We start from the raw sequence: 20,683 nt of genomic DNA on the forward strand, positions 1-20,683 counted from the left end.
AGTGCTTTACGTCGTATCACAACAAAACCAACTCATGGTCTTGTGTACATATCTAAACCATTTATTTTCTAGATTCCTTCACTTTCTCTGGAAGCAACCAGATCAAGCAAACAAACTAAGCACCTCCAACATGTCAGGACTCGACGGCGTAGAGCACAAAACCCTCAAGGTAAACGGCATAAACATGCACGTGGCCGAGCTTCCCGGATCCGGATCTGGAGGAGACCCGATCATCCTCTTCATCCACGGATTCCCGGAGCTTTGGTACACGTGGCGGCACCAGATGACTGCGCTTTCGTCCTTGGGGTACCGGACCATCGCGCCGGATCTTCGAGGGTACGGAGACACCGACGCGCCGGAGAAAGTGGAAGACTACACTTACTTCAACATTGTCGGAGACTTGGTGGCGCTCATCGACGCAGTGACCGGTGGAGACGAGGCGGTTTTCGTTGTGGGTCATGACTGGGGAGCGATGATCGCGTGGCAGTTGTGTATGTACCGACCGGAGAAAGTCAAGGCTCTGGTCAACATGAGTGTCCTCTTCTCTCCGAGGAACCCGGATCGTGTCCCGATTCCGACACTGAGACGTTTCTTTGGTGACGATTATTACATCTGCAGGTTTCAGGTAAATTAATCATAGTTCAGTTTCATTGGCTTAAAACTTTTTAAGATCTATTTTTTCTTGGTTTTAAATCTTTTGATTGCTTATGTGATAAAGAAACCTGGAGAGATAGAAGCAGAGTTCAAGAAGCTGGGAACAGAGAAGGTGCTGAAAGAGTTCTTAACTTACAAAACGCCTGGACCGCTTTACCTCCCCAAAGGCAAACTCTTCAAAAGCTCAGAGAACGGTGCGTCTTCTGCGTTACCACCGTGGCTAACACAAGAGGACCTTGACTATAACGTCACCAATTACAACAACAAAGGCTTCACCGGACCAATTAACTACTACCGCAACATTGACCGGTACGTTTATCACCGGTTCAATAAGTAGTATATTAACCGATTATCAATTTAATAACCAATCGGTTTATGCTTTTTTTTTAAACAGAAATTGGGAGCTGACTACACCTTGGACCGGAGCTAAGATTAGTGTACCGGTGAAGTTCATAGTGGGAGATCAGGATTTGACGTACAATTCGCCGGGGGCTAAGGAGTACATCAACGGTGGCGGATTCAAGAAAGACGTACCGTTGCTTGATGAAACCGTCGTGCTCAAGGGAGTGGGACATTTCCTCCATGAGGAAAGCCCTGAGGAGATCAATCAACACATTCACAGTTTCTTCCAAAAGTTTCTTTGAAATCAAAATCTACTTTATTTTAAATAAATAAAAAACGGATTAACATCCGTGTGTTTGTCAACATTTACATTTTATATGTATGTTCTTGTTCTTGTTGAGTGAAATTTCAAACGAAAGTGGATTAAACCAGAAATAACCATGAAACATAAACCGGTTAAGGCAATGCCAAGGAAGCATTTGTGCCAGAAAGATGGTTTTGTTTTTATTTAATTTAAATACAAATGCAAATTAGACGCAATAAACACTTGTTATTCAGAGAGAAGAGGATGATGATGCTTGGTCACGGGTTGCTATAAGGCTCTTGGCGTGATCAGCATTGCAGTAGACAAAGCTCTTTTTACCAGTTCCTGTGACAGTTTCCACAGTGGAGAATCCCACGTAGTCTTCATCGCACTTCTTCTCGCAGATCTCAGCCATGATCTTGAACATCTCCTTCTTCTGGTTCCATGGCTGATCTACGTATTCTTTGATCGGCATCCACTGCAAAAAAAAAGAAAAGAAAAATCTTTGTTCAGTTGATATTGGATAACAATAATTTTCTTGGCTCAACAAAGTTAGAAAGGTTTAAAGTAATAATATACCTTAGCTTCCAGGATCTCAGATTTTTGTTCAGTGATATCGTAAGAGCGTGGAGTTAAGACACAGAGGAAAAACAGATCGGTTTTCTGTTTCAAGAATGCTTTGTGGCTTTGCCTATACGAGAGTAAACCAATCAGGAACTGATGAGGTAAGATTAGATAAAATCGAATGAAAACATGATTTTACCTGAAAGACAACACTTCGACAAAATCTGCAATAATCTGAAGTAAAGAAAAAAATCCAATAAAGAAAAAACACAGATTTTAGAATATTGAGGCAAAAGTAAATAAAAGATATATAAAAGTTGAGATGCATACACCAGTTTCTTCTTCCACTTCCCTAGCTACTCCATCGCAAATATCCTCGCCCTGTAAAAGGCAGCAAAAAAAAAAAAAGACTGAGATCAGAACTTCATATCTTCCAAAACCTTAATCACGTGTCTCTTTGGGTGCTAAGGTGGGTTTGTTTTACCTCGTGGACAACACCAGTAGGGAGCTTCCAGACATTCTTGTCTCTGAAATAACCACTCTTTTCCTGGACAACGAGGACCTGCGCTCATTTGAATTTCGTTAGTTTCATCTCCGTTTAAGTTAAAGTCATGTCTTTTCATAAACGAACATTATTGAGATAGATTCTGCTCTTTCCTTGAGTCCCCACTTTAAGAGGATTGAAAGAAAAAAGGAATAAAATTAAGGGTACCTCTCGAGTGGATTTGTTGAGGACAAGAGCACCAACACCAACAATGTGAGAAGCATTGGCAGGGATAGTATCAGGGGTGTTTGAGATCCAACACACAAGCATCAAGTACTCTGGCTCCGCGTGATGATATCTAAACCCTTCCTGAACAACCAAACACACACAAAAACAAAGTCTATTACCAAAAAGTCAACAAACCAAAACAAAACAAGAAAAGATTTATCGAGAAAAAAATCTCTTACAGTAACAGCAGACTCGATAAGATTAGCAAATCCAAGAGGTAGCTTTATCCAAATCCCCTTCTTCCCCTACCAAATTTCAAAAAAAGAAAACTCATTTTCGCATAGTCAAAGAAAGTGGTGGTGGTGGGGGGGAGTACCTGTTCTCTCCAATGGGAAAGGGAAGCCCTGAGCCTATGGGTGAAAACTTCAGCATCCATTGGCTCATCCATGGTCACGGTAACTCCATCGTAATTGTCAGTCTCCCCGTTAAGTATATCCATCTCTCTCTCTCTCTCTGTCTTGTGTGGTGGTTATTATGCCGGAGAACACTTGTTCAAGCCAATCTAAAACCCGGACGCGACGATCTTCTTAATCAAAATCGAACTGTGTCTCGAGAAGAGGATTGACTTTGCTTTGATTAGTCATTTTGTTTTTCTGTATTTGTAATTGAAAAATAAGGAAATTGTAAACGAATGTTCTGTTGATTAAACTAGTAATATATAATGGAATGAGGATTGTTTCTTCTCTCTTCTTATCCATCTTGCTTCCACGAAGAGACTAAGACCTTTCCTAAAGGTTACAACCACCATTTTTTTTAATTTGTTTTAAGTTTAATTACGTATGTAATTACATATGCAGTTTCATTAGTTGTTAAGACCTTTTCCTAAAGGATTTTTCCTGCTGGATTTTTAACTCATTGACCAGCAATGGATTCCAATCTCTAAGGTCGGTTTCATCGGTTCTTATGGCTGAAGGATTAGCGGTTTAGAGAAGCTCTTTCTCACATTCAATACTTTGGCATCTTCACTGAGAAAGCTCCCTCCGATGAGAAAGCTTTTTGAGTATAATCGAGTAGATTGAAAGATTTTATGTCATGTCAAAATGGGGATTCTGCCAGGAGGCAAAAGCCACCCAAACCATTGATTATGGCATCCGATCAAAAATACATGTTTTAGTTTTATTTTTTTTAGTGTTTATAGAAAAAAGATTGATAAGATTAAACTAATACTTATTGGACATTCGTATTTATGATAATTTGAAGGCATACTATTTAAATCTAAAAACTGATTTAAAATGATGCATTCAAATATAATTGGATAATTTGTTCATGGAAATAAAAAAACTTACAAGAATCAATACCAAAAAGGTTAGAAGTCCTATTAAAATACCTTTTTTTTAAAAAAAAATGGAGGATGATTTTCTAACATACATAAATTGCTTAGTATGTATTGTTGAATATTCTAATATAGATCACCACATGTAAAAAAATAATTTTGAAGTTAAAACTGATAAATAGTTGTTTGTGGTATAACATATCATACAAAATATTATCTAGATTGATTTTTTTTTTTATCAATTAAGACTGTTATGATTAAAGATTTGATTACATTAGTTTAAGGAATGGTTTTGTCGGAAAAAAATATGCAAAAACCTATATTTTAGTGCTTTAAATTTACTGTCTTTATAAACAGTTGATGTAATTTAGTTGTTTTATTAAATTTCATTTACTTTTATATTAATATTTATAATAAATAAAATATATCAAAGAGCATAGTTTTAAAATTAGATTAGAGCATTATAAACCGTTAAACCGACACTGGGGCCAATATGCATCTTCTTCAAAGGAACTGCAGTTTGTGGTTTTGGGAACTTTTCTTCATTTTCTTCCTTTCATTTTTACGCATTTGTTTAGATAACGTGTGTTCTGGGTTTTCAAAAAAAAAAAAACTATGTTCTGGATGCAATGACCTGTCTTGATACTGGTCAAAAGAAATCGATGAAGAAAGGGTGTGATAAATTGAATTTAAACCGGGTTTGATCTTATTTATCATACGAAATTATTGAAATAATAGACCGGACTTAACCAAAAAATATTTCACTCCTTTAATGATTCGGACCGGTCGATGTTTATTGAGTTATTACATCATAATAATGGTGGGGTATTCAATTTATAATTGTTCAACTGAATTTGAAAGAATTAAAGTTTCAATTAAATTCTTGTGTTATTTAATTATGCATTTCATTAATTTTTTTTTTAAAAAAAAACTGTGTTAATGGACTTTTTTTTTTCTTGTGTTATTGGATTATGTACATTTAAAATCATTCTACTAAGATACTTTAAATTCTAGAGTTATTCAATTTACTAATTTTCTAGTTTTATTAAATATTTATGTTATTCATTTTTGGTGGATTTTATGTAAACTGTATTTGAAATATATATATATGTCAAAGTTATTGATTATTATAATACAATAGATTTGGAAATGTAATGTTCATAATGAATTTTTAAATATATTATCATGTTGACGAATGATAAAATTATATCATTTGTTGTAATTCATAATACAAAGGTTAAGCAAACTTTTTTATATTTCGATAGTCTTATCTATATGTCTTTAAATAGAGATATAAAATAATTTATTTTAATTATTTTTAGTGGATTTTTTATTCCATTTTTAAAATGAATTTCATTATCTATATGGTATGAAATTAATTATGGTTTAAATATTTTTATCAGTAAAATTTGTGGTCTTTTTTTTTGTGTAGTTTTAGTTCATGAAATTAAAAAGAATTGGGTTTTATCAAATTTATTTATATTCCTGTAAAAACTAAAATGAAAGAATTAGAAAAATACATTACAATTCTCGTCAAATCATTTAAAATACTTTAAAATCAATTATTTATGTCTTCAGTTCAATTTTTCAAAATCAATTAAATTTCTGAATCAATACCAGCTCATAAGATTCTCTTCTTTTCATCTTAAGCTTCTCTTACATTTTTTTTTTCCCAAATCCAAAAACTCTAAATTGAACTTTGCAAATCTACTCTTTCTATTTCTTTTTTTTTTTTAATATATTTTTGCTTATTTTTTTCTTATCTTTTTCTTATTTTTTATATTTCTTTTGTTTCTCTTCGTTCTCTAGCAATACAAGAATCTTCTTGGAGGATTCTCGTGGCGTTCCTAAAGGAACAATCATCTCGTTGGATCCATCCAAACTCAGAGGAGTGGGAAATCCCGAATTGTACACTCAAGCACGACTTTTAACAATCTTCTTGACATATTATATGTTTTGTCTCAATAGCGGAAATTATGTTCAATGATAGCAACAGTTACACGAACTTAGGTAAACACATCTTTGACATACATATTCAGGTAACAACTTTGAGTTTTGCTGTTGAATGGTAATAAATAACCAATAGGGAATCTGATCCAAAGCGATTGACATAATGTATGTAGGGAGTACTTGTTCTGAAAGATTTCAATATCGCTGAGGAGGCTAAAGGTGACGGAAAAGCTGTTGTGAAGACATTTCCAGTCACATTAAACAAGGTGTCGGAAAATCTATTGTAAAGCTTACGGTCCTCTTATATCGACTATAGTTGTTGATCGAGGTAAATATGAAAAAACAAATTGATTTTCTGATTCTTTACCATCATTATCTAACAAAATTACATATTCGTTTCACCAGTTAAGAATGAGACCTCTTCAAGTACAGTCACGCATATGGGTAGGAATCAGGGTTGGTTTGGCTGTGTTTTTCTTGCTGTTGATTGGCTGTGGTATTCTCTGGTTTAATGGTCTTCTAACATCCAAAATCCGTGTGGAAGGAGGTAATATCAAAGCTTTGTTGATTTGTCAAGTAAATGTTAGCTGCCTACTTGAAAGAGGGTTACGAGTTTGTTTCTTCAGTTACTTTGATGTCCTCTTGGAGAGGTTACCCCTCATAGTTTGGTTTAGCGTATCCTTGAGGTTGGTTTGGGGTTTTAGTTTAGCAGAAGTTGATGCTCTGAAAAACATTTTTCCAAGTATCCATTAATTGTTAAATTAGATGAGATTCCGACCTAAAACCAGTTGGTGATTAGTAGATTGACCCATCTATCTTATACATTACTTATGATTATTTCCAACTTCTGATGTTGGAACTTTGTCCCTAATACGCCCCCTCGAGATGATGGATCTTTGAGCGTCAATCTCAGAATGTTTGAGCAAAGATCGATGGACCGACTTTGGGATGGATCAAGTTGGACTGCGTGAATCGGGTTCTGATATCATGTTAAGTTAGATGAGCTTTCAACCTAAAACCAAAGAATTCTAAGTAATATATAAGATAGATGGGTCAATCCACTTATCACCAATTGGTTTTAGGTTGGAAGCGCATCTAACTTATACATTACTTAGGATTTCTTCCAACTTCCGATGTGAGATCTTTGTTCCTAATATTAATTAGCTACTTGACTGTCTTCAATGTCCTGTTTGTTGCGGAATTCAAAAAGAAGAATTTGAACACCACCAGATTCTCCCTAAGGCAACTCAGTGCTTCGATATAAAATTTCATTGAGGCAAACAAGATTGGTGAATGAAGCTTCGATAAGGTGTATAGGGGAATGTTGACAAACGGCACTGCAATTGCTGTGAGCAGCTTGCGGAGAGGTCAAGTATGCAGATCTTGTGCATTCAAGGCTGCAAGCTTATGACAGAGAAGAAACTCTTGTGATGGTGAAAGTTGGTGTATTGTGCACAAGCCGCTTGCATGTAGACAGACCATACATGTCAGAAACAGTGAAAATGCTGGAAGGCGAATTCAGAGCATAGATGGATGCAAAGCTAGTTAACATATCCAATGAAGTGAAAATGGAAGTGGAAGCTGAAGACAGTTCTGAAAAAGAAATCATAGAAGATTTTTATGGAATCACAGATGATATTTCTGAAATCAGCTTGGTAGGATGGAGATTTAAAGGAAAAGAAAAGGATGTAGCAAGTTCATCTGGTTACTAGTAGCTTGATGTTAGTGCAAGTATTGTGTGATACTGCTAATGAATGCTCATTTGTAAATTTTTTGGAGGGGAGTAAAACAGTTATATCTCCCTTTTCAGTTGCAAGAAACACAATATAATTAATGAATGAATATTAGAGATGCCTTTTGATTACAGTAAGCCTAAAATAATCACTATCAGTTATTAGATAATACTATATTTATTACATCGAAAAATAGCATGTAAATTAAACTGTGTATAATAAATATTTATAATGTACATGATGAATATAGGAAAGCTATGAAGATTGCAGGTCACACTCGAGCTCAGCAATCAAATCAATACCAGCAAAACTAGAAGTATTCCTTCTTGTCCAAATGTAAGAAAACAAATAATTTTGTATATATTTGTGTAATATGTTTGATTTTGTTTCTCAAAATGCAGCATACGTGTGAAAAAATGTTAACTGGTACAATCTCCAAAGAGATTGGAAACATTACTTCTATATAAAAATTATGAGTAAACCTTTTTCAATCTCTTCTGATTGAGCTCATTCTGATTTTATATAAGTACAAACAAACAATTGTATTGTTTTTTTTAAACGGTAGAACCTCTATAAATTAATAATATTGAGACTTTAAAAATCTATTAATTTATAGAGATATTAATTTACAAAAGTTTCCTTAATTAGATTTTTTATTTTAAGATATATTTATTTTAAGATAAGAAAAATATTTGATTTTAGTGTATAGACATTAATTGTTATTTTTTGAAATGTGACATTTATATTAATTTTATTATATTATTTGGTGATATAATATATATTGCATAGAACTCAAATGTGGTTTTAGATATAATATTATTAAATCTCATTAAAAATATATTAAGTGTCAAGAAAATATAAAGATAATTTCGTTGTGAATATAAAACAAACAATATAATAATAATTTTTACTTATATAAATATGTATACATATAAATTATTAATTTATAATTTTAATAGGACCATATATTTATATAGAATTTTCTAAAAAAATATTATCTTATTATTTTATCGATTTGTGTCAAATTTTGAACCGTCCTAAAGTGGGACCGATGAAATTTATTAATTTATAGAGATTATCAATTTGAGTATTAATTTATAGAGGTTCTACTGTATTTGCAATATATTATTTTCATATATTTTGCTAGTATTTAGTAAAATTATACCTAAAACATATTTAAACTTTAAAATTATATCTTTCCTCTTGTCCAAATGCAAGAAAACAAATGATTTGGTACAAATGCAAGTAAAACTGTTTTATCTCCCTTTTCACTTGCAAGAATCACAACACATTCCATGAATGAAAATTAGAAGAGATGCCTTTTGATTACAGTAAGACTAAAATAATCACTATCAATTATTAGATAATATTATTCTTTACATCAAAAAAATAGCATGTAAAATTAAACTCTGTATGAATATTAAACAATGTACAGTTGATGCTGAATGTAGGAAAGCTCACGAAGAGTGTAGGTCACACTCGAGCTCAGTAATCAAGAGTTCCATCATCTTTTTATACATTGGCATGTAATGATCATTGATCATTGTTCTCGATAGCCTCATCTTTCTGTACAATTCTCTTGGCGTCTCGTATAATCTCACACGCTCCACCGTTGCCGTCCTTGTCCCCAACACCATTGCCTCATCACGCTCTGTTTCAGATTCTGTCTCGGTCACCGACACTATGTGCATTATCTTACCAGGCGGGTAGAACCGCTGGCTCTCTATAAAGTCAGACGACGATACTGAAACCGGACTCTGGTTCTGTCCATTGGAGGAGTCACTGCCTCCTGTAATGACAGTCTCTTCCTCTGTTATCTCCTTTGCTGCCGCTGCTTCTTCTTCCATGGCTCCGCTGGCTCTTTCCTTCTCCTGTCGAGTCAGCTCTTTGTCCAGTTCGTCCCATAGCTCACCTTCTGTCACGTCTTCTTCTACTGAAGATGTTTCAGTGATCACTTGGTCGATTGAGATCAACGGCTCTTCTTCTTCTTCTGGTTCAGAGTCGCTGCTGCTTGAAGAACAATGCTCTGTTCTCTTGTGAGCCTTTCGGTCTATCACTACGGTTTGAGCCAGTAGAGCTTCTGTGCTTCTTCTTTCGGGTAATATAGCAGAGGCTTCGGGCATGTCTGTGACTTTAGAGTTAAGCTGAGAGCTGATAGCTCTACGACGTGGGCCCATGCAAGACCATGACGAGAGAGAAGAACGAGTCTGCACTACGGCTTGCGCTACGTCCTGTGCACGCTTTAGCATGACCTGAACAAATTTTACAGCATCAATCATCACCATGACAAGAAAAACGAATCCACCAATCTATACATTTAGTTTTTTCAACATACGTAACCATTCACTCAAGAGATTAGTATTATGAACAGAAGATTTTTACCTGAGTGCCGCTTGAGACAGGCCGGAGAATCGCCCCAGCACCAGCCACTCTTGCTTTCGCACTGGCTATAGATGGCAAACGTGATCCTATGGCTGTTGCAGACCGATAAACGACACTAAGGACCCTGGTGTGCTCAACCTGATCACGCAGGTCATTTGACCATGAGGACGAGGTTACCTGCCAACATTTGAGAAAAAGGTATCTTAGTTGTATAAAAACGGGCGTCCATTAGTGACACAATTGTTTAACATACTATCTAATCTACTACGGTTATTAATTTATTATCAGGACTACATATAATGTGATGCACTGAAATGAAACATATCTAATCTACTACGGTTATTAATTTATTATCAGGACTACATATAATGTGATGCACTGAAATGAAACATGTGACATTACCATCAGATAATGGCAAAGCATGTCACGTACCTCAGAACGAAGGTCATCTACTGACGCAGCAGAGAACGTTGGGACGAGATCAGATCCATTGATAATAGTAGTAATGAAATGCTTGCCTGACTCTGCTAAATCCCAAGTCATACAAGCAGCTGCGAGTTGTTCAGATAAAAATTCAGAACAAACCATACGATTTGCAACTCTCAGTATAAATTGATATATAAATAGCTTCGGCATTAGAATGAGAGGAGATGAGAACATAACAGAATAATGGATGTACCTGGTGCAAAAGTGAAGCAAGTAGCGGAGGCAAACTCTTTTTGCTCCCTAAGAATATAGGTTAAAAGTGCAGCTGTCCCACCCCCAAGAGAATGACCCACAATCTGCAGTAATATATGCTCCTTAGAAACGAGTGATGCAGTAGATAAGAATATACAACAGCAAAGTTCTCAGGCCAAAATATATATCATTTGAAAAAATTTCAATTATCTCTCTAACACGTATGTTTAAAGGAATTGAGTTTTGCACGTGAAAATCAGTTAAAGTTAACTCCGATGACTGAGCATTTTACCATTTGTAGGTTGCCTAGGTTATATACACCTACTGGTATTAAAATCTATAGAATGCAATCCAGAAAGTAACGCTAGATACAGAGCATTACCTGAACCTTGTAACTAGGATTCTCATTAAGGGCCTTGATGAGGCACGGAACACTAAGTTTAGCAATCCAACGAGCTGCAGCAACCATTCCGCAATGTGCATAACCTAAAACTAAGTTGCTTAGTCCACCATCATGCAAAACTGAATGATGGAAAGGGACCACAGCACCAGTTGCTGCTGTTAATGTATCTTTAATGCTATGAGTGCCACGTATCAGTAGCAAGAAACATTTTGAATTGGTATCACGTATGATGGTGAAGGCAGGCTGCAAAATCTGCAGGACCCAAAAACAACAACTGATCACGGATCCCGAAATAAACTAAACAAAAGAAAAACAGAACTCAAAGAGTAAAAATATGTCAACCAGACAAACAATTGGCACTGATCTTTTTTCAAGCTTCCCCTTGATTTTAATTACCGTGTTGACCAGCATGATAGTCATTATATCAAAGAAGAAAATTCAACTAATAAAACTCTTCCTAGCAACTAAGTCCAACGTTTAATACTGAAGACCAATCATTCTGAGGAAGATGTATTATTATCTCCCAAAACACACATTCCTAAGAGAAGTTATCCAAAAAGCATGAAAATTTAGTGCTGTAGTAGTCAGGAAAGACAGTATATAGCTACCATAAACAAGCTAATGATCACGAGAAATAGCAAGAAGGAAAAATATCAAATAGACATGACATACCCCAGCTTTAGGCTTCTGAAGAAGGACATCTTCATGAGAATAACCAGCAGTTTCCAGAAACACAGGAAATGGTTTCTTGGAGAAAAGCATACAGAGAGTCAAAAACCTCAGCAACTCCGTCAACTCCATGATGATCTCTGGTCCTTTTAACTCTACACAATTACTTCCCGCATAAACACTAGCACTTGAAAAGTTTCCCTGAGAAAAAAAAAACATGTAAGCAACCAATGTCACTTCCAATGTCTCTAAAAAGAAATACACTTTGCACGGTAAACAGCTAAACTACACACAGTTTCGCATAACTATTCACTAAGTCATTAAATTACATGCAGGAGCCACACCACAAAGATGTAAGAACTACTTAAATAAAAAAACAAATCTTTTACATATATAATAATAAGAGAAAAATCAAGCGAGCTTGCTCAATTATGAATCCAATTTTGAAAAATTCAACCCTTAAAATCGAAAACTCATAAGATGGAGGTAGAGATCAGGAGGTGCAAACCTGCCTACGCATCAAATAGTTAATACCAAAAGCCAGATCGGCGATGGGCCATTTGCCCAGCGTCTCCGAATACGTAAACCGTAACGTCTCCGACAAAGTTGAAATAGTCTCGAGCCAAGTCGCCGGCGCTTGAGCCGGCCTCCTCACGATCCTCCTCCTTCCGGATCTCCCCGATTTACCCAGCTCCGAATCGTCCTCCCCGTCTCTCGCCCACACGATCCGCCTTCCCAGTAGATACAGAACCACCACAGCTCCCGTGGCGGTCACCATTGCACCCGCCGCCATCTCTAATCGCAACGAAAATCGAGAAACTTCCGAATCCAATTTCACTCCTCTCGCAGATTCAAGGGATTATATAACCCTCGCTGAAACGAAACGACGAAGAAGATTGTTCAACAGGAATCGATCATGATGCATGAATCGAATCTCCGATTTGGGGGCATTCATTCGTTGCGCAGAGAAGAAGGAGAAAGCGAGGATCGTTATGATTCATCAATTGTTTTTACTTTTTTTTTTTTTCCGAAGGTCGAAATTACTTAAAAGGTTATGAACACGTCAGCATCCTAGTCAGGTTATTTAGGGGTGTTTTCGTCATTGTAAGCGTACGTGGATTTCTTGGTGATGAGTAGGTAATCCATTTAAGGTTAAGTCCAAAGGATGTAAGGAAGAAGAAGGCACGTTTGGAATTTAGATTTGTTGCATCTGCTTAAAGCGATTCCAATTCGGATTATCACTCTAATCAGAGGATTAGATACTGATTAATGATTACATAAACGTTAAGCTCCACAACCCATTTTATAATCGCGTTAATGGTGCTAGCTGGATGGACACGATTGCTTTTGAGTACTAAACTATATGTTTCTTTTCTTGTCTAGTTAGTTGTGTATATTATAATAATAATAATAAACCAAAAAACCTTTGTTGCTTTCACGACTTTGCATTCCAATTTATATCTTTTAAAAGTTTTTTTTTTCCGGCATTTTTTAAGTTAAGTTATAGAATGATGTTACTTTGGAACACTAATACAAGAAAAATACATGAGGATGAATGGCTCACGGTACAAAAAGGATGTGTTTTGATTTTTAATGAAAAATATATTAATATATATTCCTTCTGTATTATTTTTATATGTCATTTTAGTTTTTTTACACAAATTAAAGACATCAACAAATTTATTGTAATACACAACTTGAAGAGTCAAAGATGCAATTTGAAGAAGTCATTTCAGTGGAAAAAACGTTGTTATGTATATTATTCACAATTAAATATCTTGTTAAAATAAGTGAATTTTTGAATTCAAACTTTCAATAAAAAGTTAAAATGATTAATATCGTTTATACTCTAATGAATAAAATATATAAAGTATCTACAAAATAAAAATGAGTTTTAATTTTTGATTAAATAATAATAAAAATTATCCAAAATCTAAAAGTACATAATAAAATAAAAAGATAATTTATATATATATTGTGTTGTTATTTGGAATTTTATTTTAATTAAAAGTTATTTTTTTTTGTCAGCCATAAAATGTTTTTTAAAAAATAAAAAAGTTAAAAATTAAGAAATAGAAAATACATAGCTAAATACTCCTTCCGTTCCTAAATGATCCATGTTTTAGAAAAATATTTTGTTTTTAAAAGATCCATATTTTATATTTTCAATGTATGTAATAATGACGAATTGTAAACTTCAAAAATATTATTTATGTTTACTGAATTTTGATTGGTTAAAAGTTATAGGAAATAGCTAAACACGGAAAATAATACATTTATTATCAAAATTTTAAGTGTTTTCTTAATAAGTGTGAAAATTCTAAAACATGGATCATTTAGGAACATAAAGATTATTAATCAAGTAAAATTTTTCGTTTTACATAATTGAAAGGAGGATTTTGAGTGATTTTAAAGATATTTTTATGTATAAGGAATACCGTGTAAAAACAAATTCAAAAAATTATAATACGTAAAAAAGTTCAAGTGAAAACAGAAAAAAATTAGAATATTTTTTATATATATTGTGTTATTATCTGAATAAAACTTAATAAAAATTGAAAATAGAAAACACAAAATCATAACTAATAATTAATCAAATAAAATTCTTACTTATATAACTGGAAAGAAGATATTAATTTATTTCAAAGATTTATTTCTGTATAATGAAATATAATGTATAAATAAATTTCCAAAAAATATTATAAATAAAATTTATATATGAAAACATAAATAAAAATTTATCATTATAATTTTTTAATTAGTTATACATATAGTGATAAATAAATATAAAATGTTTATGTTTGCATGCGGTCACGAAACACCTAATTTATTGTAATACATAACTTTAAGTAAATCGACATCACAATTTACAACTAAAAGTGTGTCAAAATTATATATTATATAATTAAATTTTATAAGAAAAAACTGTCTCGCAATTTTAAAATGCTAGTCAGAACTTATGATTTCGTCAAAAATAACATTATTACCTTCACATTTTATTTTTATGTCAAAATTTGATCAATTATTGTATAACCAAAATCTTATTATATTTTCAAATCATTTAATTGTTATTGTTAGATATAAGAAATTTGCAAAACCGATTCTCGCCACAAAATCTTCCATATTATTTTTAGTAACATGAACATAGAACATTTCTAATTAATCAAAATCAAAATAATTTCTATCAACTAACAAAATCCATCAATCTCCAACTTAATACTGAAAGATCTTATTCTTAATCCACTAAAACAAAATCTTAAAACCCTAACAACACAACCCTTTAATTTTCAAACTGCTCTCTCTTGATAGAGAAGAAGAAGACAACACAAAAAGACGCGTACGATTCCCGCAACTACTACTCTCTTTTCTCTTCATCGCCGGCCTGAAGAATGTCGACAACCCGTAGGATCCGCGGCGAGAATCGGTTCTACAACCCTCCCGCGATCAGGAAACTGCAACAGGAGCGCGAGAAGAAGAGACTCGAGGAGCAAGAGGCACAAGAGAAGAACAAGGCCAAGGAGATAACACTCGATCGACAGAAGAAGGAGGAGGAGAAGCGTCCTTTACCCTCTCCCGACGAGTGCTCCACATCCGATGATTGCTCTGTCCCGGGTCGGGTCGGGTCTAATTTGGGGCGGTTTCTCGATTGCACCACTCCCGTCGTTCGAACCCAGTACTTGCCTTTGGTAATTTAAAGATTGTTTCTTTCTGATTTTCACGACTTGGGTTTGTGTTAGTATTGATTAAAGATCGTTTCTTTATTGTGATTCTTCGAGTTTGATGCTTTCTTTTTTTGATTGATTGGTTCAGACAAGCACCAAGGGTTGGAGAACTCGTGGACCTGAGTTCTGTTCTTACTTCTTACTGAATGATTTGTGGGATTCGTTCGAGGAATGGAGTGCTTACGGTGTTGGGGTTCCTCTTCTCTTGAATGGGATTGATTCGGTTGTTCAGTACTATGTTCCCTATCTCTCTGGAATCCAGCTTTATGAAGACCCATCAAGAAGAGCCTCTGCAAGTAGCAGGAAGTGAGTTCTTATCATTTGGATCTGCTTCTTTGGGTCTTGAAGAACTGAAATAGGCAAAACTGTTTTGTTTTAATGTGTGTTTGTTTAACAGGAGGGCTGGGGAAGAAAGTGATGGTGATTCGCCTAGAGACATGAGCAGCAATGGCTGCAGAGTCTCTTTGGAGGAGGATAAACCATGTGTTGGATCTTCCAGTGATGAGAGTGAAGACTCTCCTGGTGACCTCGTCTTTGAGTATCTTGAAGCTGCCATGCCATTTGGCCGTGAACCATTGACTGACAAGGCAAGTTTTTTTATTGTCTTTGCTTTATAACATGGAACACAAGTACAAACGTTATGTTCTGTCTCATAATTTATCTTTAAAATTGCAGATATTAAACCTGTCATCACAGTTTCCAGCACTCAGAACATACAGGAGCTGTGATCTATCGCCTTCGAGTTGGGTCTCTGTTGCTTGGTACCCGATATACCGAATACCGTTAGGTCAATCTTTACAAAACCTGGACGCTTGCTTCTTAACATTCCACTCCTTATCAACACCCTCTCGAGGTAAGCCCATCTTCGCATACACGTATAAAACGCATTTCTAGAAACAAGGTCGTTAATAAAACAACAATTATATCAAATTTTGTAAGGTACAAGCAGCAATGAGAACGGTCAAAGCTCAAGTAAATCGGTAGCACCATCGAAGAAGCTTACGTTGCCCACTTTCGGTCTGGCGTCTTACAAGTTCAAAATGTCGGTGTGGAGTCGAGAAAGCGACGTGGAAGAGAACCAGAGAGTCGTGGCTTTGCTACGAGAAGCTGAAGAGTGGCTGAGGCGGTTGAAGGTTATGTTGCCCGACTTTAGACACTTCGTAACGCATAGTGGTGGTTCGGCTTGGAGATGATGATAGCTTTTATTATAGTCATTTCTGAAATCTGAACTAATTAAATAAAAAGAGTGATTACTTTTGAAGGGACGTGAGAGTTTTGTACAGACGGTGATACTACATTTTGTTATGATACTGTGGAGGCTTTTTGTTATGTAATTGATGATACATATTTTAAAGAGTTATTAGAGGCAGCTTTCTCGTTCATATCATTATCGGTGTTTATTGTATTGTTAAAGATTTTGAAATCTGTTTATTATATTTATTCTTTTTTTGTTAACCAGTAACTGTGACCAAGAAGCTCTCGTAGCTCAGTTGGTTAGAGCACCCGTTTAGTAAGCGGGAGGTCTTGAGTTCGACTCTCAACGAGAGCAGATCATATTTTGATTTTTCTCTCCATTTTTACACTTTTGCTCCCCCCTTCTTTTTGTTTGTTTTTATAAAGATGGTATGTTTCCTTTCTTGTGTAGAGTTTGCGTACAATAATTGTCATTCTTTTGAATTTGATAACCACGTACCCACCACATACGTACAGCCTCCTTTTCTTCGGACAGACCATGACATCTCAAACGTCATTTATTAATTACTCAAAAATTAAAGACTTTATAGAGGAGTTGGGGATCCATAATGCAAAACGTCAATATCAAGAAAAAGTTAGGTCAGAGATAGTTTCAATTGGCTAAAGAAGGGGGCTGGTGGATTCACATGTGAATGTAATGGTTTGACAAACTCTTATCCACTTACTATGGACACGTTGCAGCACGGGGAAGCTCCTCTTCAAACACTACAACGACTATTTCAATTTTGTGGTCACTAACTTCGAGTTTTTTTAACAACGTCTTCGATAACCGAAAAAAAAAAAAAAAAATTGCATCAAAAACTATTTATCAATTACCTAAATAAACTATTTTTCAAATCATAAATTTTATTTGTTGGAAACTTATGATATATATAATTAAAGATGCTATGAAATTGTTTTGGAGGAACTTTTGAGATTTATCAGATGATGTTGTGGGAGAAGGGAAGATGGCATGGGAGATGATTGACGGGGAACTTCGTGGATGCTAAATTTCAAATGAGTACGCAATTCAACTGCTAGAAAATAAACATGTATTTTCGGATCCATATCGTTTCTTTCAACTTCTGATTTGTTGTATACTTTCATAAAACAATAACATATCTATGACAATCCTAGAAAAACTAAACGAGAATTCTCTCTTGCAAGATTTCTAACGCTTATGTTTTTTTATGAACATTTCTAACGCCCATGCTAAAAAGAAAGATAATTAGATAGTTAGAAAAAGATAACGCCCACGTTACCAAGCACAAACATACACACGTTTGGAATAAAGAAGGTTTTCAGAGAGAAGAGAGGCTATAGCTCTTCAGATGGCTACTCCAATCCAGGAGATTGGAATTGATATAGAAGTTTTTGATAAGATGGAAAAAATATCTCTGACATATATAAGATCACATCTCATCTGTTCCATATTTTGATAGGGGTGGACAAAATAAGAGTTAACAACTTTTGTATGTGTGTTAATGCAAATTATTCAAGCCATCTGTTATAAATTAAATATTATAATTTTGTGTATGTGTTATGCATGGATAATATAAATATAAAATCCCGAGAGTAAGTGACAAGGTTAAACTCAAAAGTTCTTTTTTTTTTTTAACTCAAAACTCAAAAGTTCTAAACAATATCTTTGTTGATTACCTTATATAATCATTTTTGAAAAGCTTTATATAAATCTAAACATTTGTCCTCCATGAATACAATTTTCTTACCAAGTTTCCAATATGGTTGGATAATTTATAAAAAAAAGTAACTAAATACTTTACATATTTGGTATTCGCGGTAAAGAAAAGGGTTCATGCGTGTTGTAGTGGAAAGCAAACAGACGAGGAGATCCACCAAAATCACTTAGCAAAGTGCGTTGCAGGCTTGCCGCCGCTTTACCCAATACTATTGGACACGTACGTTTTACAAATGTGATCACCTAACCATCAGCATGTATCTTAAGATATATGATCCCAACAAAAGTTAGAATAATATCCTAGTATACATATTATACAGCTTTTTAACACGATTAAACAATGTCTAATACAACAAGACAAGTTTAAGTGTGCATTATTTTTTATATATTTTATAAAATAAAATTGTTCTCTTACACTCCATTTTAATATTTTTGTATATGTTAATCTTAGTTTTTTGCAGCACGACGATTGACAGTTTTAGTGGTTATGCCCATTTTAATATTTTTGTTGACGAATAATTAACGAGCGCAAACATATATGCATATACATGTAGTGTTGTTAGAAGATGAGCTGCCTTTTAATCATATGCTTGAATGTGCGTTGTTTGTATTATTATGTGTTATCTAAAAGAAAGCATATATTATATGGTATTTTGCCCATTAATACAGTACATGTAGGTCATAGACTCTCAAGAAAGAAGCATGACAAAAAAAAATGGCATGGCTTATATAAGTTTATGATGAAATGGACATAGAACTGAACTTTTCAGAGTTAGAGTTTGGTAAAGTCTTTCATTCATTCGAGCATCATTATTCAGAATATTTTAATATAAATCTACCATTAATTATTTAATATTTAATTTAATTTATTTTCCAAAGTTTGAGAAATTTGTGCTAAAACATAAGTTTTGAAACTCTTAAAATATTAAGACGATGCAAGAAAAATATATAAAAGTAAATATTATTTTTTCCAACAAAGTAACAATGTTGGAGAAGGATGATAATTATATTAATTTGTTAAAAGGTTGAATTTATAATGAGTAAGTTTATGTTTTCATGTATGAGCTGGATCCACGCACTCTCTGGACCCACTTCTTACCCAATTATTATAAGCCCCCAAAGTCTAAAATAATATAACATCAGCCCCACATATTTCGTTATCTTACTAAAACAGCCTATGTTAATTTTTTTTGGGTCAAATAACAGCCTATGTTAATATGTTCCAATTATCAGCTGCGCTAGATACTTAGATTGTTTTTACAACAAACTGTGCTATGTGTGTTGCATAAGAATATAAGATATACAGCAAAATATATATTTATTTTCCTTCTATTATTAAAGAACATAATTAGAAAACTAAAGTATATTCATATCTCCAAACTAGGCCTGGAACTTTTATCCGAGATCCGGATTCGATCCGTAATCCGATCCGGATCCGATCCGAAAATCCGGATATCCGGAGAGGTCGAATCCTGATCCGGATAGTAAAATGTTGGATTTGTCAAAGCCGACTCCGGATCCGTATATCTTGATTTTTTAGTCCGGATATCCGGATCCGTAAATTTTATTAATAACTATTTCAAAAATAGTAATATCTATATATAAAAACTAATTTTATTTAATATATTTTAAATTTTATAATAGTATATATAAATTTTATGTAAATTTTGTAATATTATCCATAGAAATAACTAAAAACATTATATATATTTTTATTTTTAAATTATTGTTAATATTTTATATATATTAATATTATTTTTTATTTATTTTAAGGATCCAAATCCGGATCCGGATATCCGCCGGATATTATAATTTTTAGAAGGATATCCGACACCCAGATATCGGCAAACCCCGGATCCGGATAAAAATAGTAAAATTATGGATTCGCCGGATAAAGATCCGGATCAGGATATCTTAAAATTGCCCGGATACCCAATCCGTCCCAGGCCTACTCCATACTACAAACAATAGTTTCTACAATATATTTACAATTAAAAATGATATTTTAAATTCAGTTATAATTAATAGGTAAAGGATATTTATACAAGATTTTCTATAGTAATATGAAAAATAAAAATACTAAATTTTAAAATAAATGAAATTTTAAAGTTAAATAAATAATAATCAGTTGTAAAAATAAATTATTTATACATTTTTCAGAATACTATTTAACTAAAATTATGTGATTAGTAAGTAAGATTTTTTTTTTTATGGATAAGACCATAGGTTAATTCTACCACTTTTATACAATAAATAATTAATGGAAAAATTGTGTATGGTTTAGCTAATCAAACTAATTGTAAAT

The 20,683-nt window shown here is 33.9% G+C and overlaps 4 protein-coding genes and 1 non-coding gene across 5 annotated transcripts; 3 read left to right on the forward strand and 2 right to left on the reverse strand.

Moving 5' to 3' along the window:
* LOC106306518 (bifunctional epoxide hydrolase 2-like) lies at positions 1–1,396 on the forward strand. Its single transcript, XM_013743165.1, has 3 exons — positions 1–625; positions 719–963; positions 1,049–1,396. The coding sequence occupies exons 1-3, from the start codon at positions 35–37 to the stop codon at positions 1,296–1,298; spliced, it is 1,086 nt and encodes a 361-aa protein (XP_013598619.1). The 5' UTR covers positions 1–34; the 3' UTR covers positions 1,299–1,396.
* Positions 1,397–1,419: 23 nt separating this feature from the next.
* LOC106306519 (nudix hydrolase 7-like) lies at positions 1,420–3,333 on the reverse strand. Its single transcript, XM_013743166.1, has 8 exons — positions 2,953–3,333; positions 2,816–2,881; positions 2,577–2,717; positions 2,349–2,426; positions 2,195–2,245; positions 2,064–2,098; positions 1,880–1,991; positions 1,420–1,778 (listed from the first exon to the last, which is right to left on the reverse strand). The coding sequence occupies exons 1-8, from the start codon at positions 3,073–3,075 to the stop codon at positions 1,551–1,553; spliced, it is 834 nt and encodes a 277-aa protein (XP_013598620.1). The 5' UTR covers positions 3,076–3,333; the 3' UTR covers positions 1,420–1,550.
* Positions 3,334–8,918: 5,585 nt separating this feature from the next.
* On the reverse strand, positions 8,919–12,977 carry LOC106301282. The gene is made up of 7 exons (XM_013737646.1): positions 12,233–12,977; positions 11,728–11,925; positions 11,035–11,307; positions 10,654–10,756; positions 10,407–10,525; positions 9,975–10,151; positions 8,919–9,844 (listed from the first exon to the last, which is right to left on the reverse strand). The coding sequence occupies exons 1-7, from the start codon at positions 12,515–12,517 to the stop codon at positions 9,050–9,052; spliced, it is 1,950 nt and encodes a 649-aa protein (XP_013593100.1). The 5' UTR covers positions 12,518–12,977; the 3' UTR covers positions 8,919–9,049.
* A 1,884-nt stretch (positions 12,978–14,861) lies between these two features.
* LOC106303667 lies at positions 14,862–16,805 on the forward strand. The gene is made up of 5 exons (XM_013739967.1): positions 14,862–15,410; positions 15,535–15,752; positions 15,844–16,033; positions 16,122–16,299; positions 16,386–16,805. Exons 1-5 carry the CDS (start codon positions 15,114–15,116, stop codon positions 16,637–16,639), a joined length of 1,137 nt encoding a protein of 378 aa, XP_013595421.1. The 5' UTR covers positions 14,862–15,113; the 3' UTR covers positions 16,640–16,805.
* A 116-nt stretch (positions 16,806–16,921) lies between these two features.
* Positions 16,922–16,995, forward strand: TRNAT-AGU. Its single transcript has one exon. It is a non-coding gene; the product is annotated as a tRNA-Thr (tRNA).
* Positions 16,996–20,683: the final 3,688 nt, after the last annotated feature.

Source organism: Brassica oleracea, chromosome C7 (assembly GCF_000695525.1).
Source record: "Brassica oleracea var. oleracea cultivar TO1000 chromosome C7, BOL, whole genome shotgun sequence".
Lineage (NCBI taxonomy): Eukaryota > Viridiplantae > Streptophyta > Magnoliopsida > Brassicales > Brassicaceae > Brassica > Brassica oleracea.